General features: G+C 44.2%; 1 protein-coding gene across 4 annotated transcripts in view; it reads left to right on the plus strand.

The window, feature by feature from the left end:
* The window catches only part of RALGPS2 (Ral GEF with PH domain and SH3 binding motif 2), a 123,831-nt gene that overhangs the window by 12,135 nt on the left and 89,376 nt on the right, over positions 1 to 22,320 (plus strand). For 2 of the 4 annotated variants that reach the window (XM_045838368.1, XM_045838372.1), the window contains exon 2: positions 21,229 to 21,374. In XM_045838368.1, the coding sequence (XP_045694324.1) occupies positions 21,318 to 21,374 (57 nt within the window). In that variant the 5' untranslated portion in view covers positions 21,229 to 21,317. Of the gene's footprint in view, positions 1 to 125; positions 237 to 13,911; positions 14,041 to 21,228; positions 21,375 to 22,320 lie in introns of those variants that run through there. The other 2 variants (XM_045838371.1, XM_045838370.1) reach the window with 2 other exon arrangements.

Genomic DNA, 22,320 nt, shown 5'->3' on the forward strand with positions numbered 1-22,320 from the left:
CCTCTGGTTACCGAGAGGTTCTCGGTGCCTCTGCGCCCAGAGAAGCGTAGCAATTCTCAGGAGAAACCGTGTGGTCTGAGCGTGAGACCGAGAAGTCTGGTTTCCGGCCCTGTAGATACGCTCCTCCCATTATGCAAATACTTCTGCGGCTCCTGCCCTTCAGGGACCTGCAGCCAGTTTTTTCCCAGGAAAGAGTCAGACTCGCGGCAGTGGATTCTGGCTCTGTCTCTCACTAGGTGAGTAACCTCAGGCAGGTGGTTTAACTTTCTGTCATTCCTCCTCTGTAACATAAACGTCACAATACCTTTCCTCATAGGGTCGATGTGAGGATTAAATGAGATGATATATGGAATGCTTTTAGAACCATTCTAAGCACATGACAAATGTTCCATAAACAGCTTCATATATAATACTATTTGGGGTCATTTGAATAAATGTGTTGCAACTAAAAGAGCCCAGGGGGTTAATTTGCTTGCAGATTGATTCCCTTAGAGCAGTGCGACCTGGCATGTGGGCTGAGTAAGCGAGATTATTTTAGGGTGTGCAGGGGGAATTGAAAAATACTGCCTTACTCAATGTGCATAATGGGACGTGCTATTTATTAAGCATTTAATAGATGCTTGGTGCTATTCTAACCATCTTACCTACATTAACTCAGTGGGTGGTCATAATAACCTGGTGGAGTGGGTACTGGCGTTACCTTCATCTCAAAGAGGAATTGTAAAAACTGAGAAACAGGCTAGTCATCTTGCCTGAGGTTGCACAACACACGAGTGGCAGAGCTAGGATTTGAACCCAGGAGGAGCAGTTGTGGAGTTTTAATTTTAAACGCCAATTTTTTTTTCAGTTCTAATTTTCCTTTTTAAATAAAACTAGGGAGAAAGTCTCCATTTGTTACTATTATTCATTTTACACTTTTCTAATACTTCCCTCTTATTTTAATATATAGCTCGGGTACAGAGACTTAGGTGGGCAAGATATGAGACGAGGTAGCATACCACCATGAGTTTCTTACACTATACGTAAAGTGGTATAGTATTACTTGAAGGTAGACCATGGTAAGTTAAAAGATGTATACAGTAAATCCTAAAGCAATCCTGTTTTTTAAAACATTATAGGTAATAAGCCAACAAAAGAGATAAAATGGAATCAGAAAATATACTCAATCTGATTCAGAAGGAAGCATAATAATAAGAAAAAGAACATGGGACAAATAGCAAGATAATAAACCTAAAAACCTAACCATATTAATAATCATGTCAAATATAAATGAACTATACATACCAGCTAGAAGGCAGAGATTGTCAGGTTGTATAGAAAAGCAAGACCCAACTATGTCCTTGCCTATATCAGAAGCACACTTTAAATACAAAGATACAAGTAGGTTAAAAATAAAGGATGGGGAAAGAAATACTGTATTTACGATAGTTGAAAGAAAGATGGAGGGGCTGCGTTAATATCAAAGTGGACGTCATTCAAAGCAAAGAATACTTCCAAGGATAAAAGATGTCTTTGCATAACGATAAAGAGGTTGGTCAATCAAGAGGACACACCATTCTGACATTTGTGCCATTAATAACAGAATCTCAAGAATACATAAAACAGAAACTGGTGAAGTCCAAGAAGAAACGGCCAGATCCTCAGTTTTAGTTGGAGATTTCCTACTCTTTTGAGTATTGAAAATCACAAAGATACAGTGGACTCGAACAATACTGTTAATCAGTTTCATCTCCCTAATTAATGTTTATAGAATAATCCACTTAACAGCAGCAGAATGTTCCTCTTTGCTCTTCTTAAGTGCACCCAGAACAGCTCCCACGATGGGCAGTGATTGGGGCCACAAAACATGTCTCAGTCATTGAAAAGGATTGAAGTCCTGTGTTATCTGATTACAGTGGAATTAAGCAAGAAATTAGCAGAAAATTAAAATTAAATTTATTTGGGTGACATTGGTGAATAAAATCATCTAGATTTCAAGTGTACATTTGTATGACACTGATCTGTAGGTTGCATTGTGTGCCCACCACCCAAGATCAAATCACCTTCTGTCACCGTATCTCTGGTCTACTTTACCCTTTACTAACCCCCCCCCACCCCGTTCTCTCTGGTGACTACCGCATTGTTATCTGTGTCTATGAGTTTCAGTTTTATATCCCACATACGAGTAAAATCACACGGTTCTTAGCTTTTTCTGACTAATATTTTTAAGGTCCATCCACATTGTTGCAAATGGCAGTATTTCATCCTTTCTTATGACTGAGTAGTATTCCACAGTATATGGAAAATTTACCAGTAGTTGGATACGAATACAATTGTAAATGACCGATGGGTCAAAGAAGAGATCAGAAGGAAATTAGCATTCTATACTGAATGAAAATGAAAACACAATATATCAGACTTTGTAAGAGGCCCCCAAAGCATTACTTAGGGGGGAATTTATAGCACTGAATGCCTGTATTAGAAAAGGAAAAAAAAGCCTCAAATTAATGATCTCTGATCTCACCTTAAGAAATGAGGAGAAGGTGAATGAAACCAAAGTCGTTGGAAGAAGGGGAGTGGTAAAGGTCAATGTATAGAAAACAGAAACACAATGGGCAGAATCAGCGAAACCAGAAACTGGTTCTGGGAGAAGATCAGTAAAATGGATAAAGCTGCAGCCAAACTGGTTAGCGTCAGGGATGACAGGTGATGTCAGTACAGATTCTGCAGATGATAAAGGGATACCGAGAGTACTGTGAACAACTGTATGCCTGTAAATTTTACAGCAGAGATCAACTGGACAGATTCTTCAAAAGGTACTACCAGATTTCACTCAAGAAGAGACAACTTGAATAGCCCGGAATAGAAACTGAATTGGTGATTAAAATATTTCCACCAAAAACAAGAACAACAAAAACGATAACAAAACTCGAGGCCCAGATGACTTCACAAGTGAATTCTGCTAAATATTTAAGGAGGGAGTTACACCAGTTTTAAACACTGGTGGAAAATTGCAAAGGTGGGCATGCTCATTAACACTGTGGGGGGCCAATATTACCCTCATATTCAAACTAGACAGACACTATGAGAAAAGAAGACTATACAGAAATATCTCATGAGCATAAATGCAGAAATTCTGCACACATTGTAGCAAATTGAATGCAACAGCTTATTTCAAACAATAATACATCATGAACAGGTGGGGTTTATTCCAGGAATTCGAGGTTAGTTTAACATTTAAAAAGCATTCAGTGTAATTCACTGTTATCCAGTTATGATCATCTCAGTAAATGCAAAAAAAAAAAGCACCTGACTATCTTACCTTCACTGAGCCAATTAGGCTCAGAAAGGAACTTCAACCCAATAAAGGACATCTCTGAAAAAAAATGACAGATAATGTCGTTTTAAAAGTAGAAGACACAGGGTCGTCTGCTCTCCCCACTTCTGTTCCAGGGTGTACTGGGGGTTTTAGCCAGTGGTCAGGCAAGAAAAAGAAAGAAAATGTGTCTGGAACGGAAAGGGGGAAGTAAAAGTACCTTTTTTTTGAAGATGACATTGACTCAGAGAGTCTGATGGAACCTGTGAAACTGCTAGAACTAAGAACTGAGTTTGGTGGAGCTGCGGGATACGTGATCGGCCTATAAATATCAGTGCACTTCTTTATACCGGCAGCAAACAGTCGGAACTGAAATTTAATAGAACCAGTGGCAGCATGTACGAAATACTGAAAGCTACACGGCATTGCTGAACACAGTTAAAAATTAGGTGACACTTCGATAGATGGAGCGGTGTTCCTTGTTCGTGGGTAGCAAGACTCACTGTTGCTGAGATGACACTTCTCCCCAGACCCATCTGTTGACGCACTGCAGTCCCAATCAACATTTGGACAGGCTTTTTCATAGAAACTGAGAGGCCAATTCTAAAATTCACGTAGAAATTGAAAAGACCTATAATGGCAAAAACAACTTTGAAAAAGAACCAACAGAGTTGGGGAGCTGATGCCACCTGATGTCACAGTTCATTATAAAACTGAAGGAAACAGCGTGGCAGTGTTGACGGGGGCGGGGGGGGGGGCGGGGGCCGGAGCCGTTCCAGTGAAGGAAGGTCGTTTGTTCATGGAGGCCAGATATCCATGGATAAGCAGACGACTTTCAACCCGTGTCTTGCACTGCATAGGAAAACTAAATCAAAATGAATATAGACCGAGATGTAAAACCTAAAATTATACGACTTTTAGACACAGAGCACTTTTGCGATCTCGAGTTGGGCAGATATTTTTTAGGTACGACACCAAAAGCACAGTCCGTAAAATCACACGGTGATAGAATGAGCTTCATCAAATGCACAGTGTTCGCTCTTTGAAAGAGACTGTTAAGAGAATGGAAAGACGAGCTGGAGAAAACATTTGCCAATCAAATATCTGATTAATTATATCTAGGATATATTCAGAACTCTCAGAAACTACTGCAAACGTAGTATAGAATGGCTAAAAAAAGAAAAAAAGACTGGCTTTGCCTGCTGTTGGAAAGGGCGAGAGGACTGGCGCTTCCACTTTGCTATTGGGACTGTAAACCAGAGTAGCCACTTTACAGTGGTTTGGTTGTTTCTTAAAGTGTTAAATATAGACCCACCAGCTATTCCATACCTAGATATTTATTGAAGAGAAAAGACTTATACACTAATACTCGCAGCAGCATTATTTGTAAGAATCACTGAAACCCAGATGCCCATCAGTAGGTGAATAGATAAATTACGATACATCTGTACTACTGGGCAGTAAAAAGGCGTGCACTGTTTGCTGACACACAGCAGTGCAGTGACTCTGGAAATAAATCCACAATGCCGAGTGCTAGGAGCCGGACACTTGCAAGCGACAGAATGTGTTCACTCTCCTGATGGCGGAGGTTTGTTCACGGATGACGTGAGGTCTGCCCAGGAGAAGTCCAGCCATTGTGAATAGAACAAGAACAGTTTGCGTGACATCGATGTAACCTGGCAGCCAAAAAGAGTGGACTGGAATGCGCATGTGTGTGCAATGATCTCACTGTACTAGTCAGTGTGGGCGGTGGATGCCACTGAGGGAGCACGTGTACTGTGTGGTCATCACATTCAAAATGACTGAGCAAGTAGAACAGTGAATCTGCATCAGCTTTCGCACTAAGCTTGAACATTCCTTTGTGGGAACTCTTCGGATGATTCAGAAGGCTGCATCTATAGGCAACTGATGATTGGCAGCTTCATCATGACAACACACCTGCTCATGCATCATACCTCATGTGGAGTATTTTGGGGAAACATCAAATCACTCAGGTGACTCAGCTCCCCTATAGCCCAGATTTGGCGCCCTGCAACTTCTGGCTTTTCCCCAAACTAAAAATAACCTTTGAAAGGAAAGAGATTTCAGACTGTCGATGAGATTCAAGAAAATAGAACTGGGTAGCTGATGGCGATTGGGACAACTGTGTGAGGACCCCAGGTGCCTGCTTTGAAGGGGACCAAGGTGTGTCTTGATTCTTCTTCAATAAGTTTCCCTATTTTTCATATTCTATAGGTGGATACCTTCTGGACAGACCTCAAAAGAAAGGGAGGGAGGGAGAAGGAGGAGGAGAGAAACATCTAAGTGTGAGAGAAACGTCATCTCACACCCCCCGACCCAGGCTGCACCTCGCAGCCCAGGCACGTGCCCTGACTGGGAAGGAAACTGCCCACCTTTTGCTTTGTGGGACGATGCCCAACCAACTGAGCCACACTGGTCAGGGCTAAAGCTGTTTTTTTAAAGTGATACAATGAACATCCTAATGTTGATATGAATTGATAAAAGATTTACGAAAAACTGCTTACATAACATGCATTGTTACTGTGCCTTTCACATAGTTACTTTAAACATTCACAAAGCAGAAACAAGTCTATTGCCATCTTTTTCTTAGGAATCATTAAGAAATGTAAATTGCTCGGAGCAGCAGTTCTCAGCCGGGGTGGTTTGGCCTCCCAGGGGCATCTGGCAGTGTCTGGGGATACTGGGGTGCCAGAACCGTGGATGGCATCTGGTGGGGAGAGGCCACAGAGACCGCCAGGCATCCCTCACAGAGCAGCCAGGTCCTTCTCAACAAGAATTGACCACGTGGTCCCAGGTGACAAGAGTGCACAAGGTTGAGAGCCCTGAGTTAAAGTATCTCAAGTCACTTGAAGTGCCTATTATTTGAATCTTGTATTGAACCTATTGGCAGAACAAGTCACTAAACAAAAATCTTTGGAGAAAATGTCTCAGACTTTTGGGACTGTCTGGGTCATTGATGTGCTTATGAGACTTTCATTTTTGAAATAATTATTTCTGTGTAGCCACCTGGAGTTGGCCTATTTGGATATGTTGCAGTATTTGTTTTCGTATCATTTGGGGGGGAAAAAAAACTGTTAAAAACATCACCACCACCATACGCATAATTTCCCAACTTAGTCTAATAGAGGCCACCAGTGGAGCTTAATTATAATCGATGGACTAAAATTTGGTTTTTGTTTGCTTTTGAAACAATTAGTGCTACTTGAAATCGGAAAATCAGAGTTAAGCTTCATTAATTTAAAACACCCACCTAGGTGCCTTTTTGCCGTGGTTCCACAGACAGGCCAGGACCCTGTTCTCAGAGCAGATAGGTCAGTGCTTTCACGCGGTGACGCATGGACCTGAGTACTGTCGTCATCTTCCGTTTTCAAAGGCAGCCTGGGAGAGAGCAGAGGTGGATCCGAGTGGGAGCGGGAGGGGAGGGACGAGGCTTTGGATTGGGCTGAGGACACTGGCCCTCAGCCTGGGGCTTGTGGGGCGCTGTGGTTTTCCAAACAGATCAGTGCTTGGAACTTCGTACGTTCGATTTGACGAGGAGCCGTTTGCTGCTGCTGCCAGGGCACGGATGCCCCACGGCCGGATGGGGCCACACGGCCCTCCCCGCACGGGGCTCCCCTCTCTTGTCCCAAAGGAGCACGTTTTGGGGTGGACGCTGGGTGCCTGTTTTCACTCCAGACCTGAAGTCTGCACACTTTCTGGGAAGGCCCAGATAGTAAATACTCTAGGCATTTTTTTCTGATTTTCAAGCCATAAAGCCACTGTCGCACCTATTTGGGTCTGCCTCCGTGTGCCGAAAGCAACCTTAAACAGTATAAACGAATGGGTGCGGCTTCATTCTCAAAAACAGGGCAGCACTCGGCTGGTGGGCCGTAGCTGGCCAGCCCCTGGAAATGCTAGACCATCAGCATTTCCTCTTTGGGACACCACTGGTCCCTTGGCTCCTGGTGGCGGGTTGGTTGCGCGTGGAAGAAAGTGGTTTCCATTCAGTTGCCACTGCTCTGCGGTACTGATGGCTCTCACTGATGATGATGGTGTGGAATGAGGCCGTGACGTGCACTTGACACGGGAAGCAGAATGATAAGGCATGCCTAGTTCCTTCCTTGCCCGCAGCCCGCTGCAGGCGGCCAGTCAAGTACAGCAAGGTCACCTTTGAAAAGTCTCTGGAATTAGGTTTTAAAAAACACACTTACAGTCTCCTGGTTGGTGTAACCTTCCTGCTCGCTCACTGCTCTCTCTCCCTAACCATCTCCCGCCACGGGTGTTGCCGGTTACTTTTCTAGAATGAAAGTGTTAGAGCGCGCATCCCTGGTCTGTAATTACACTGTGACCCCCAGTCGCCCACCGTGGTGGCTCTTAGACACTTTTATTCCTGAGTCCCTTTGACAGCTGTGGATCCAGGCAAATTAATTTTTGTGTGTGTGTGGATTAGATAGTTCTCATGTTTGGGGGGAGGTCACGACCCTAGGGTTTACTTCATGGTCTCTTCGTTAAGAAAGAAATCTTGAGTCAGAGGATAAAGTGTATGTTTCTTCCCATGCCGTTGCTGAGTGCTTCCTGATCCGGCTCCAGTCGGCCTTTGCCGTGGATTGTGCCATGTTCACACACATGCACACTCACACACACTTGTGTTTTGTTTTGTTTTTTTTTGTTTTTTTTGCAAAGAATTAGCTAACGTTCCCCTGTCATGCTGATTGCTTCCATTCTTAAGCCTTTGTGAATATTATCTCTTCTGCTAGGGGTGTCCTCACCATTTCCTCTCCATCTGCCCACTTTTTGTGCATTAAGACTCATCTCAAATATCAGATCTCTTTGAAGGCTTTCCTGGCGTTTCCTCTCTGGCAGACATAAGTAACCAGACATCTGATGGCCAGTAGTAGCAAAAGCGACACGTAGGGAAGCCTTCCTTTTGGGGGGCTGGGTTGGGGAGGAGGAAGGAAGGCAGAAATTTCTAGGAAAGGTTTTTTGCTCTTAGGAGATACCCCTTTTCTTGACCTCTCTGAGCCTCAGTGCCCTAAGTAGAGTGTAGTGATTTTTGTCTCCAGGGGGCTGCTAAAATAAATGAAGAACAGTGTTATGTTCTCCACAACACCTCAGTGTTTATACAGGAAATTCTTTCTGTCTGGTCAGGGGGGGCCCCAGACCGTAGGCAGCAGTAAACATCTTCAGACACCCAGTCCTCTCGGTTCTCCGTAAAATGTTCTAATGGAAAACCAGGTTGTAAATTTACTAAAACAACATTTCTTGAAATCCTTCTGCTGAAGTGACTTTAAGCTGTGTGTGTGTGAGCGGTAACTTGCTGTGCAAATAGTTTTGTCATTAAGGGCATTGTCACTTTGGGAAGACCGGTGGGGCCTTCACTACTCGAGTACCTGATGCTCTCTTTGCCCAGTCAGTTGCTGGTGGAATAGACCTCCGTCTTTCACAGATTAACACTTGTGGTTTTCATTGTTCCCTGAATGACTGGGAGGGTGCATGACATTGGATGATTCGTACTTTTGCCGACCACACGACTTTGCTCCCAGCCCCCCGCCCGGGAGGCACACCCCTCAGCCTGCGCTCTTCGTGCTGCTGGACCCGACTCCTGGTGCGGATGACGCCGACGAGAAGCGAAAACAGGTCTGGGGAGAGGAGTTTTGGGTAAATTAAAAAGTGTAATGTAAGATACCGTGGTGGCTTAAATTCATGATGTAGATTCATGATTAGTCTACTCTGCACTTTGTATGATAATGCAAGTAAGTGTAACTTATTTCAGTATTTTTAGGATCATTAAAAAGGTCTGTAAGAGTAAAAACAATTTAGTTCTACTGTAGTGTGAGGATTTTTCAAGATGTTTTGGGGCAAATCCCTAATCCACATCGAAGGTCTCTTGTACTTGAAATTGTCACATGGATGTTCATTTGTTGAGACTTTTGATCTATAGGAATGAATAATGTGGTCTCAGTGTATGTATCTCCTTCTGAATAAGACTTCTAAGTTCATGTAATTTAATAGTCCATTTATAAGGACTCGGACTTTTGATTGCCCACAGGTTCAAGTCCAGCCTTTTTTTTTTTCCCTGTGACAAACCTTGCCCTTTCTTTGTACCTGCTTCTCCAGACGAGTTCCTGGCGCCTCCCTTCTCATGCACGTTTTGCCCTCTAATTACACGACGCCCAACTACTGGCACGTCCCTGAGTGGCAGGGACAAAGGGTTTTACCACTCGAGCCTCTGTGCACGCTCTTCCCTTTGTCATCTTGTTCCCGTAAGGAATTTTATTACGAGTGAAGAGGGAAACTAGGTATTTTGCCTCTGCCACGCCGTGCATTTCCACCGTATTTAAACGTGTAATTGAGGGTTGGTAGGGAGAGCGTAATGGGGCTTTGCAGAAAGTGCTGAGGATCAGCAAACAGAAGCCTCGCTCGCGACCTACCCCTGCCATTAGCTGGTTATGTGAGCTCGGCTGCACCGCACGGCCTCCCCTCGGATCGCCACAGTCTCTGGGAAACCAGGGGACTGGCGTAAAGCAGCGGGTAAATAAACTCACTCTCCCTCCCCCTCTTCTGTCTTCTGCCCTCCCTTTCCTTCATTCTCGAAGCGCATGTGAGGGACACTTCCCCATCGCTTTATAGTAAATTACCACAGCCATGACTCTCCTTGGGTGGGGAGTGTCCTGGGACGAGGGGGTGAACACTAAAACATGGGGAGACTTGGGGGTTTGAAATGTCCCCCAAGCTGGCAGATCCAAAGGACATTCCGCCTCCTAAGTCATACTCACTGGCACTATCCGTTGTGTTAGCAGGAGGCACAAGTGTCTGCATGTCCCTGCAGCTTCGCTCCAAAAGGCCACCTGCGGGCCCTGAGGGCAGAAGGGACACAAGCGCCCGCTGAGGCCACCTGTGGGTGGGTGGAGCTGGACCCTTGATTGGGTGGTAGCTTCCTTAGTTCCTGTGGAATTTTGCAAGTTGCACGTTTTTAAGTTGAGAAGCTTCTGTAAAATTCCACACAATTTACAGGGTTCCCTCCCTTCTCCTTTTGAAATAATCTCAGGCTCACAGGAAGGCTGTGAGAGCACCAGAGAGCAAAGCAGTGCACCCTTCGCACACGTCCACCAGTGGTTGGCGTCTTGTCCCACGTGCTCTCGCGTCACTCACTCCTCTCTCCTGTGAACGTGTCCAGGCTGTTTTTTTCTTAAGTATTTGAGATTAGTTTGCCTTCCTCATACCCTTTCACCTTGTAATGCTTCAACTGTAAATTTTTTTTTAAAGATTTATTTATTTTTAGAGAGGGAGGGGAGGGAGAAAGAGAGAGAGAGAAACATCAATGTGCAGTTGCTGGGGGCCGTGGCCTGCAACCCAGGCATGTGTCCTGACTGGGAATCGAACCTGTGACACTTTGGTTCGCAGCCTGTGCTCAATCCACTGAGCTACGCCAGCCAGGGCTTCAACTGTATTTCTTAAGAACAAAATTACTCTCTTCTGCAAACACAGAGTGCTTTGAATTCAGGAAACTGGCAGCAGTACTTTCCCGCGCGGTCTGTATCCCACGTTGTGAGCTGGCCCAGTGACATACGTCCTGGGCGACGTTGACTGCCCTCTGATGTGGGGCCTTCAGCGGGCCTCCCTCTTTCCCCTTGAACCTGTGATGACTTCCTTTGTGCCTCGTAACACTGCCGTTTTTAACGGATGCTCCTACGGGGGGTTCCTCGGGGTGAGATTCAGGGTATGCAGTCCCAGGCACATGACCGTGAGTGACGCTGTGTCTTTCCCAGAGCATCGCTCGGAGGCGCAAGGCGTCTGTCCGTCCTCACTGGTGATGGTAGTTTTGACCTATGCAGTCTAGTTCCTTGTTTTCCTTCTTGCAACTAACAAGCAATCTGTGGGAAAACACTTTCTGTACTTTCTCCTAATTAAAATTTTTGTAGAAAGTTAAAAGATATATAGGTAAGCCGAGAGTTAGGAAAACACTGACTTGGGAACTTGGAGATAGTCGCATTTCAGTGGATGCTGGTTACACGCTGTATATATAATGTGCTGTAATAACTATGGTACAGCCAAAGGGTGTCACACCCTAAGTACTGCTTGGAAAATTGCTTTCTTCGTTTCCCAGTACACTGCGACTGTGTTCCCAGGTGTCACTGAGTTTTTTTACCGCGATACTTTAGCGGTCGCCCAGTGTTCCATTGTGTCAAAGCCTCTGCCTGTGGATTCTTCTGTGATGTTCAGCTGAGACCCGCATTGCAGGTACCAGAACCTCTTGGGTGTCCGGGCTGTTTCGTCACCCTCCTCTCTAGGCCCCTTCTTTCATCTTGCAGCTTTGGGAGCTGCGGCGTGCATGAGCTGTGCTGCTGCCTCCTCAGAACCTGGGCTCCGATGGGAGCCCTGATGTCTGTCTGCCCCGCCCCCACCGGCGTGGGCCCGCGGTGCTGTTTTCTGTCCACTGCTGGGACCTCACGGGCTGGTCCCTTCCTCTGACTGTCGCTGGGCCTGCGGCGGCGCGCTTTCACTAAACTTACAGATCTCTTTCTGATTCGTTTGGGGAGTTTTCATGTTTTAGTTGCTAATATTGTACCGTATGTTTAGAGGGTTTTGGGGGATTTTTTTTCCAGATAAAATAGGTAGTGTCAGGAGTTCATGCCACTCGCGTGGGCTAGCGTTCTGAGTGGAGCATCGGGCCCAAACGCGCACACACACCACCCAAAATGAGAACGCACGAAACGAAACACACACTTTTGCACAAGCGCAGGTTATCTCTGCACGCAACTCCCTCTTTGTTTTCTGAATTTCTAGTTCACCTACGTTTATGTTTTGGGCCAGGTCACATGCAACATCTCAGAACCCTTATGTGTTAGAACCAGCAAATTATCTTCCGCAACTCTTCTCTGCTGCAGGTGGAGTATAACCTTTAAAGGCATCATTTAATAGAGTTCCCCCCATTTAATATTTAGTAACTTGGAAGTCTGTCTTCCACTGGAAGTGTTCGGTTTTCGGTCCTTTGGGTACCGTGGAAATGGAAGCTGTGTGTGCAGATGCGGGCCAGTGCGTGAATGGATCATCCATCACTTCTGCAATTCAGTGCAAACACAACAGAGTTGTCTCTGAAAGACTTGGGTGTAGAGTTTTTAACCGATTAAGGTAAAACCATTTTAATCCAAGTGAGTTTTTAAAGTAGTGCCACTATCTGAGAGCTTTACTTGGAGAAATAACGTAACGTCTATTTTATAGATGGTGAGGTGCATTTTAAATGGGTCGGTTTCTTTTCGTTGCCCTTACTTACTATACGCATTCTAGTACGGCTGCTAAGGTGCATTGGACGTGAGCATTAAGGCATATGAGCATTTTCTGCTTTGTCTTTTTTCTTCTAAGTTAAGGTCTTAGCTTACTTGGTTTTGCAAATCATCTTTCTCACAGATCTGCAATATGTACCTGAAATATTTAGGAATAAAATACATGTCTGCAAAGTAGATACAGATGTTTAACTGTAAACTGTAAGTTGGTAAGTGATCTAGTAAACATTCTTGCTGCAGTAGAATTTATTTAGTGCTTTTGACACGAGACTTCTAGCAGTGTAGGTGGAGCTAGACACTGTCAGTGTTTCTCCCCCCGGCAGCCTGGGTGGTGTGTGAACTTGCTGCCCTGCCCCTGTGGTTGCTGGTGGAGATGCAGGTCTCTCCGGAACTTGTCTTCTTAGCTCCTGGGTGTGGACGGCTGTTGTTTGAAATGTGCTTGCTGGCCGTTGGTTCCCAATGAAGAATTTTTTTACTCGTTTGTACTGTACTGCTAAGGATCAGTGGAATAGTTTCAAGCTGGGTACTTTTGAGTAAGTTCATAAAATAACTTATAACATTTACCATTAATCTACACTTAGAAGTTAGTCAACAAGTGAAGTGCTATCTCCAGTCTGGTTGTTAAATCCGATGAGTTAGTAAGGCAGACTATTTGCAGACTTATCTTCTTGTCCAGAGAACACAGTTATTGTTAGTAAGCATGCTTACTGGTTTAGGACTTCTTTTCAGGATGTGATTTTTTTTAAGTAAAATTCGTTGGATCATTTAGTAAATTTTCAGTGTACTTGTCTTTAAATATGCTTTCAAAATGCTTAATTTAGAAAATAGCTTACTCACTTTTTTCATCTATTAATTTATATTGGAAATTTCACGTGTTTCCGGAATTTAGAAGTAGAAGAAGCCTTGGAAGTCTGTTTTTTCCTTTGTTTTCGCTTTCCTTGTCAAGCCACTTCACTGAAAGGTAGACTTGGAGCCTGTGCTGAGATATCAGCAGGCTCCTTGCCCGGTGCCTCCCAGCCGGCCCGCAGGGCCCAGCCCGGGATCCGAACCCAGGGCTTCCTGACCCCAGAGTTTGTGTTCTTCCCATTGTAACACACCATTCTAGGTGCCTCGGCTTTTTTCCCCTCTGTGTGATTGCATTTAATTCTCACAGACTCTCTCTGAGGTACATTTTTAACATCTCTGACTTCATATAAATGAAGAAAGCAAAGTTCAGAGATTAAGTAATTTACCCAGCGTAACACACCTGGTTAAAGTCCTAGGCGGAGTCTTTTCCCTCCCCTGCTTCCCCACTGAACTGCTTCCTCTGCTCCTGGGCCGGAGTGGGGGTGGGGGAGGGGAGAGTGGGAGTTATTTGTCAGTTCTGTGGATGCTGGTGGCTTTTTTTTTCCTTATTTTTTTCATTTAAATATCAGCGGTCCTGAGCTGGAGACGGGCAGTGGGAGCGGGCACTGACTGACGGTAAGGAGGTGGGGTGTGACCACAGGAGTCTTGGTGCAGCTGCCTGACCGGACTGAGAGAGCCCTGGAGGGCGGGACTGGAGAGGCTCGGGTGGGTGGGTGGCTTGCTTGGGGCTTCCGATGCCTCCCTGCCCTGCTGCCTCGGGTGGGAGCGTCTGGTTCACTGCTCTTCTGCTCCGGAGCCCCGTGGCCTTCCCCTGGCAGGTTAAAGCTTGGAGAACTGGTTTTCGTTTCCTGAGGTCATTGCCCTCCCCAGAAACCTCTGATGATTCCTGGTGCCAGTCCCGTCCGTCTGAATTCCTGGTTGACAAATGACACCCTCCACAGTCTGGCCCTGTCCCTCCTTCGAACCTCTCCAGAGCTCCTCAGAAAGGCGCTCTCTGGCAGGCCGGCCAGCACTCCGCACTTGCACCTCCTTTGGGCCATCCTCACTTTCAAATGTGTGCCTTGTTCACGGTGTCTTTACTTCTCCTTTCTTCCCGCCCTTCCACTCGTCTTGCTCTGTAAACCTAACGTCACTGGTGAGTTTCCTCCTGCAGGAGCCGTGAGGCTGCTGAAGCTGAATCACAGTTGAACCAGTCGCAGCGTTCTCCGGTTCCCTCTTGTCCTGCTCGGTCCCCTTCCAGCTGTGTCCAAGCTGGAACAGGGCAGGGACAGTCTTGTACGCGCCCTTTTCTGTTTCCCTCCTTCTTTATCTCCTCCTCCTCCCCCTCCTCGCATCCCCTCGTCCCCTTTCCCTCCCCTCGCCGCTCCCCACCCCCTGTGCTGTCCTGGGGTTTTTTCCTGTTTGACCTTCAGCAGTGTACCCACCTGCCCTGTGTCGTCTTTCTGTTCCTCTGTCCTCCTCTCCTCCCTCCTTCTCGCTGCGTATCCCTAAGGACTAATTTTGTGGTCAGTTCTTTCTTTCTTTGTCTAAAAATGCCTTTGTTTTACCTTCTCTTGAATGAGAATTTAGCTGGGTATGGAATTCTCTGGGCACTTCGAAGATGCTTCATTTTCTTCTGTGTCAGTCGGTCCTGTTGAGAAGCTTTCCATTTGACTTTGTTCCTGTGTAAGTACAGGGCCTTATCCCTCTTGCTTTTTATTTTATTTTATTTTGTTTTGTTTTGTTTTGTTTTATTTTATTAATATATTTTATTATGTTATTACAGTTGTCCCATTTTCCCCCGTTCACTCCCCTCCACCCCCCTCCCACCCACATTCCCCCCTTTAGTTCATGTCCATGTGTCATACTTAGAAGTTCTTTAGCTTCTACATTTCCCATACTGTTCTTACCCTCCCCCTGTCTAGTTTCTCCCTACCATCTGAGCCACTTATTCTCTGTACCTTTTCCCCTCTGTCCTCCTCTGATTGTCCTGTTGCTAACCCTCCATGTGATCTCTATTTCTGTGGTTCTGTTCCTGTTCTAGTTGTGTGCTTAGTTTGCTTTTGTTTTTGTTTTAGGTGTGGTGGTTAATAATTGTGAAGTTGCTGTCATTTTACTGTACATGTTTTTTATCTTCTTTTTCTTAGATAAGTCCGTTTAACATTTCATATAATAAGGGCTTGGTGGTGATGAACTCCTTTAACTTGACCTTATCTGAGAAGCACTTTATCTGCCCTTCCATTCTAAATGAAAGCTTTGCTGGATAGAGCAATCTGGGATGCAGGTCCTTGCCTTTCATGACTTGGAATACTTCTTTTCAGCCCCTTCTTGCCTGTAAGGTCTCTTTCGAGAAATCAGCTGACAGTCTGCTGGGAACTCCTTTGTAGGTGACTGTCTCCTTTTCTCTTGCTGCTTTTAAGATTCTCTCCTTATCTGTAATCTTGGGTAATATAATTATGATGTGCCTTGGTGTGTGTTTCCTTGGGTCCAACTTCTTTGGGACTCTCTGAACTTCCTGGACTTCCTGGAAGTCTATTTCCTTTGCCAGAATGGGAAAGTTCTCCTTTATCATTTGTTTAAATAACTTTTCCACTTGTTGCTCTTCCTCTTCTCCTTCTGGTTCCCCTATAATTCAGATGTTGAAATGTTTAAAGATGTCCTGGAGGTTCCTAAGCCTCTCCTCATTTTTTGAATTCTTATTTCTTCATTCTTTTCTGATTGGATGTTTCTTTCTTCCTTCTGGTCCACATTGTTGATTTGAGTCCCATTTTCCTTCCCATCACTATTGGTTCCCTTTACATTTTCCTTTGTTTCACTTAGCATAACCTTCATTTTTTTCATCTAATTTGTGACCAAATTCAGCCAATTCTGTGAGCATCCTGATCACCAGTGCTTTGAACTGTGCATCTAATAGGTTGGCAATCTCTTCGTTACTTAGTTGTATTTGTTCTGGGGCTTTGATCTGTTCTTTCATTTGGGCCTTTTTTTTTTTTTTTTGGTCTCAGCGTGCGTTTGAGGTGCATTTAACCTGATGCTTAATTCTCCAATGACTTAATTTCGGATTTGGGCCCTGGCTGGTGTAGGTCAGTGGATTGAGCGCGGGCTGCAAACCAAAGCATCACAGGTTCGATTCCCAGTCAGGGCACATGCCTGGGTTGCAGGCCACGGCCCCCCAGCAACCACACATTGATGTTTCTCTCTCTCTCTCTCTCTCTTTTTCTCCCTCCCATCCCTCTCTAAAAATAAATAAATCTTTAAAACAATTTTTCGGATTTGGTTCTCTTACGACAGCTGTCTCACTTATTTGCAACACCTTGCCTGTCTTCAGTTTCCTCCTTGAAGGCTGCTGGTTTTAGTCTTTCCTGTTTGACAGCCTCGGATCTGGTCATTCTTCACCCGAAGTTCTCAGGTGACAATCCTAGTAACCGATGTGTTTCCTACTCTTACTCATAGTGGGTTGTTTGTTTACAGAGTGGTAAATTTTTATTTTGGTCTTGCCAGTGGGGCTTTATCTGTGGGAGTCCCACATGGCCTGGGCTCAAAGACTGTTCCTCCCCCAAACTGTTGTTCCCTTCATCTGCCTTGGGCTTGGGAGGTCCCCCTGGCTTGTGAGTATGTTGAACGTGAATTCCTTGTCTCGAGGGTCTTGGACCATGCGGGTAGTATAAATTCAGATTCTGTGTCTGTGCTGAAAGAAGCATGTCTAGGATTACACATTTTCATTTTGTAGACAAATTTGTAGACTCCCTCCTCCATCCTCCAAGTTAAGCCCAAACCAACACAGGTGTTTCCTTACCTTCCTGTACCAGTATACATTTTTAAAAAATAGACTATTATCACTGATGAAGTAACTGTCAATCTCTTGGCATTATTCTAGGTAAAGATGTGGGGGGTGGGGGGGGGAGTGGAAAGGATTGTATATGGGTCTCAATTCCATTCTCTTCTCTTGGTTGTCTTTTCTGTCCTACTGGTATCAAAATTCAAGGTCCCATCTCCAAATTTCTTCTGCAGTACAGAGATTTCTACATCGTTCTGTCAGCCATGTTGCTGGAAATAGAAATCCTCATTGTAGTAAGCACCTGTAGTGTTGTGTGTATTGATTATTTGATTGCCGTTCTCTCTGTATGTTTCTATACGTTTGCTGTTAATTGGACGTTCGTGTAATGCCTGCTTTGCTCAGTCATTCATCCTCTCAGCAGATGATGATGAAACAGGTGCTGGTAATCGGAGGTCAGGTAGTGAGTTCACATGCCCGAGTGAAAGATAGTGCTGCTTCTTCTCTCATGTCTTGTTATAAATAGGTGCCTTCAACATTGAGGAACTCAGAGTTTATAAAGGAGAGGTCCGTAAACAAGTCAGTACAGACATACAGGCGTGGAGTTTTGACAAGACCAGAGCAGGCCCCAGCAGTGGCAGGAGACCGGCGGCCTCTCCGTGGGAGGCCCCGGGGAGCTCCGAGTCCCTGGCGCGCGTGAGAGCCCCTTTCTTTCTCCTTTGTGCTGATCTGCACTCTTCCAGCGCAGCAAAGAGGAAGCGTGGTCTTGCTTATTAATACTCTACCAGAAGTGGTTTTTAAGAGGCAATCACATTTTTTTCATTAAACTTTTCTCAGAATAGCTCAGTATCAGTTAACGTTGCAGACAAAATCAGTGATGACTGGAAGTTTTGGAAGCACTGTACTAAGGAGTTTGGGGGTAATCTCCCCTTTTCTTAGGTTAGCAATGTTAAGGAGGCCATGCAAGTTTCTCTGTCACACATGCAGACGTGAGCTTGCCTTGGAGCTGTGACATAGAGGCCGTTCAGTAGAAAACATATCATTAATATTGGTTTAAAAATAAATTTTTAAGGAAAGCAAGCTCTGTAATAACTCCTTTGTACACATTGAATTGCAATTACAGTGTTTTCATCTTACCCTATTACTTTTTTCCCCACGAAACTTGTAAGAATACAATAACAAGAAGTTCTCGTTTCTTTTGAACCTGTCACTTCTATTTTTCGCTTTCTTTTTAATTGTCCACTTGAGTTTTTAATGTGATTATGTACAAAGGCATTAAAGGTGCTTCTGATCCACACTATTATAAATAGTGTTTAATTGAGTAGCTTTATCAATACAGTTTTTTCTTTTTCTCCAGTTTTGATAAGGTGAATTTCCAGGATTGAAAATTTTAAGCCAAAGTGTATGAGCCATATCAATGCTGCGTGGTCTTAATGTTTCCAGAGAAATTACACTAATTAGTTGCCTTTCACTACCACTTTCCTTATTGTTGCTTATTCTAGAGTGTTGTGCAAAAACTAGTGTGCCTAGCATCGTATTTCTAATGATGATAGCATAAATTATTTTATAGAGGAATATGTAACTGGCACTCTGAAGTGAGATCAGATTAATTAGAGAGACATTGTCACTTTAACCCCCTTGTTCACGTATTTCAGAAGCATGGGTTTCCTGGTGGGGAGACATTGCGAAGGTGGGGAGGCGGGAGGCTCAGTGCCTACAGCTTCATCACCTAGTTCCGTGGCCTCAAGCAAGGAACTGTGTCTGCACATTTCAGATTCCCTATTAGAAAGTGTGTTACTTGAAAAGAAGTAATGTGCATGCCCATATTGGGACTTAAACCCAAAAGTCAGATTAACTGTCTTCAGAAGTTTCAGAAGAGAGTGAGAAAGAAATGCCGAATGTAATCACGAAAGCGCTGTTACCATGTCGGTGGTCACGCGTAGCCCTAGGAAAGTACCTAACAGTAAAGCGAGTGACTGTGTTGCTTAATTTGAACTTTTCTATCTGCAAAGCACCGAAAGGTCTGGAAGCATAAACGAAAAAGTAAACTTTTAGGATTTACAGTGTTTTTATGGTGTCACATGAGGCTTTGTTGTCCTTAAACAGTAGAAAATACTGTGGACATGGTGCATTTGTAAATGTTGGGCTGGCCGAAAAGTTGGTTTGTTTTTCTTCTGTAAGGCTCTGTGGCTGTAGTTTAACTTCATTTGAAATGATTTTCTTAGATTGGATTTCGACAGTTGTCATATCAGTGTATATTAAAAAAACTTACCGAACATGGCAAATTTTTGTGCAGCCATTTTAATATTGAAGATGGAAGGAAATATGCACCATTGTCACCGTGTTATGCTTCATTATTACGAGAAAGATAAAAACACAGCTGAAATGCAAAAAAACGATTTGCGCGGTACGTGCGGAAGGTGCTGTGATTGATGGAGCGTGTCAAAAGCGGTTTGCGAAGTTTCCTGCTGGAGATTTCTCACTGGATGAAGTTCCACGGTCGGGTAGACCTGTTGAAGTTGACAGCAGTCAGGTTGAGACATGAATTGAGAACAGTCAACATTATGCCACGTGGGAGATAGCCGACATACTCACAGTATCCAAATCATTCAAGTTATTGGTGAAAATGAAAAAATGTGTCTTTTATTTTATGGAAAAGACTAAACAGACTTTTTGGCCAACCCAATAGTTATAAGTAGGATTTTTTAAGGTATGCTCTGCTGTACTTTTTTTTTTTTACTAAAAACCTAATTGATTTTAATATTACCTTAATTTTCATGGACTAATACAAATGACATTTTAATTAAAAGTAGGCTGAGGAAACTTGAATCTTTACTCTTGTAGTTTACAAATGTATTAATGTTTAATCCTGATTTGTATGACCTCTTTTTCAGTAAATCATAGTAATAAAGTTTATGTATTTGATATAGAAGGTAGATGAAGGATACATTTCCTTGAACAATTTAATTAAAATATTTTTCTTAACACTAGGGGGCACTCTTGACTTAGGAATTCATATCCATAGATGCATAGACTGTGGAATGAAATGAAATGATTTAAAAACATTTCATTGCAAACTGAGTGTTGCCTTCAGAGAGGATTTGGGCTTTTAAGCTCATCTTATGTAGCAGTGTAAATATAAATTGATCTTAATAGTATTGTTAGGGTAGTGGCGCTTACAAAATGAAATACTGGGGATTGGAGGAAGTTAAAGTATTCCTCTGTCTAGTCGTTTTCACATTGATTTTTCTAAATGAAGTCTAAATGGTTTTAGAGACCATCATTTCTAATACATTTTTTTAATTAAAAAAAAAACAAACTAGCAGAGTGTTTTGCTCTGAGCTGCTACCGAGCGTATATCTGAAGAAATGAAGACAAGTGTAAGCGGTGCCCAAAGGTTGCCGCCGTCAGCAGCGACCCTGAGCATCTGAAAACCACAAGCATGCTTCGATGCGCCTGGGAAGCAGAGTTGGGGCGTTCTCGCTTACATGTCTGCAGTTAGGGTTTGGTGATGCCCACCAGCATGTGTTTTGCCAGAGGTGTATTTCTGAGCTTTTTGTCTTCTTTAATTACAGACCCCATTGCTTTTAAGCTTTGTGTGGATTCAGTAGATAGTAGACAAAATACACATCATCATAATAGCACGCTTACCATGTGCCAGCACTGTTTAAGGTTCTTTGCAGATATGAAATCTTATTTTCTCATTGCAGCTCTGTGAAGTAATATACCCTGGCTGCTGTGGCTCAATGGATTGAGCGCTGGCTGGTGAACCAGAGGGTCACCGGTTCAGTTCCCAGCCAGGGCACGTGCCTGGGTTGCTGGCCAGGTCCCCAGTAAGGGGACGCGTGAGAGGCAACCACACATTGATGTTTCTCCTTTCTCTTCCTCCCTTCCCTTCTCTCTAAAAATCAATAAATAAAATCTTTTAAAAAAAAGTTAAGTATATTTGAAAAATCTATTTCTTGACATAGCAATAGGCATGGATTTGTTTCCTCGAACATCCTGTAATAACTAAACACACCTTTAAGATTTCCTGCTTGTTTTCACAGGAACAATGATGTATGTGTGGGCTTGGACGTGAAGCAGCCAGTCCGTCGTCCGTGCCGGCAGCCTAGCGCCGGGCGGATGTTGCGGGGAGATGGACCTGACCAACGGGCAGGCGAGCGGTGCGAACACCGCGGCGACCGCTTCCGAGGTGAGCCGTGGGCGGGGGCTCGTGGCGGCGTTCCCTCCCTGACGGTCTGACTTGCCAAGCGTGATGGTTGGTCACAGATTTAAATCAGAACTTGAAAAAGGACTACACATTTTTTAGTTAAAAAAAAAAAACAAAACTAATTGTACCCTTCACATGTTCCCTGAGCATCTTAGCAACAGCTAATCCCTATCCACTCAAGGTGTTTGACAGGTAATGATTCCTTAAAATCCTTTCATGGGTTTAGTTTTGAAGGACACTTAGAATTTCTTTCGTGCATGTTTTTACTGTACATGAACCTTGGTAAAAGTGAAGCAAAGGAAGATTCTTTTATTTGGAATTACGTAAGTTTAGATACTGTCGAGACCCCTTGATTCCAAACCCTGGGGAAGAGAATCAAGAACCCCACCGGGCAGGAGCGTGGGCCGGGCTGCCCAGCACGTGGCTCAGAGGGCAGAGGAGGCGGCGGAGGCAGAACCAGGTCTCACCTCCCTCGTCAATGTCTGCTGATTTTGTTCTGTTTTGTTGTGTCTGTAAACCTCTAGGGTACTTGCCTGCTTCCCATAATAACTTTGAGCATCCAGCCTCTGTGTTTTTCCTTTATTTTTCTCTTATTATATAACCTGAGAATAATGACCCTTCTAACACCTTGGTCTCAGATGTCTTTAATAACTTCGGCTCCATTTTGCTCCAGCCAGTTACTTGGGCCTTGCTATCTTGGAAATTAGTCTAAGTCTGTGGCTCTAACTACTTTTCTCGTGCAGATGGTTTCTGTATTGTTATCGCTAGCTCTGGCTTCCCTCACGAATGTCACGAAGTGTTTCTGATGGACCAGGCATTTGACTTAGAGTATGAACAAGGTCAAGTGCCTGCTGCCAACGTGGAAGGAAAACAGCCCAGCCCCTCTTGTGACTTCCGTTAACAGCACCACCGTCGCCCCCGCCAGCGA

The sequence above is a fragment of the Phyllostomus hastatus genome, unplaced genomic scaffold, assembly GCF_019186645.2.
Source record: "Phyllostomus hastatus isolate PE091 unplaced genomic scaffold, TTU_PhHast_1.1 phas_contig_283, whole genome shotgun sequence".
In the NCBI taxonomy this organism is placed as follows: Eukaryota; Metazoa; Chordata; class Mammalia; order Chiroptera; family Phyllostomidae; genus Phyllostomus; species Phyllostomus hastatus.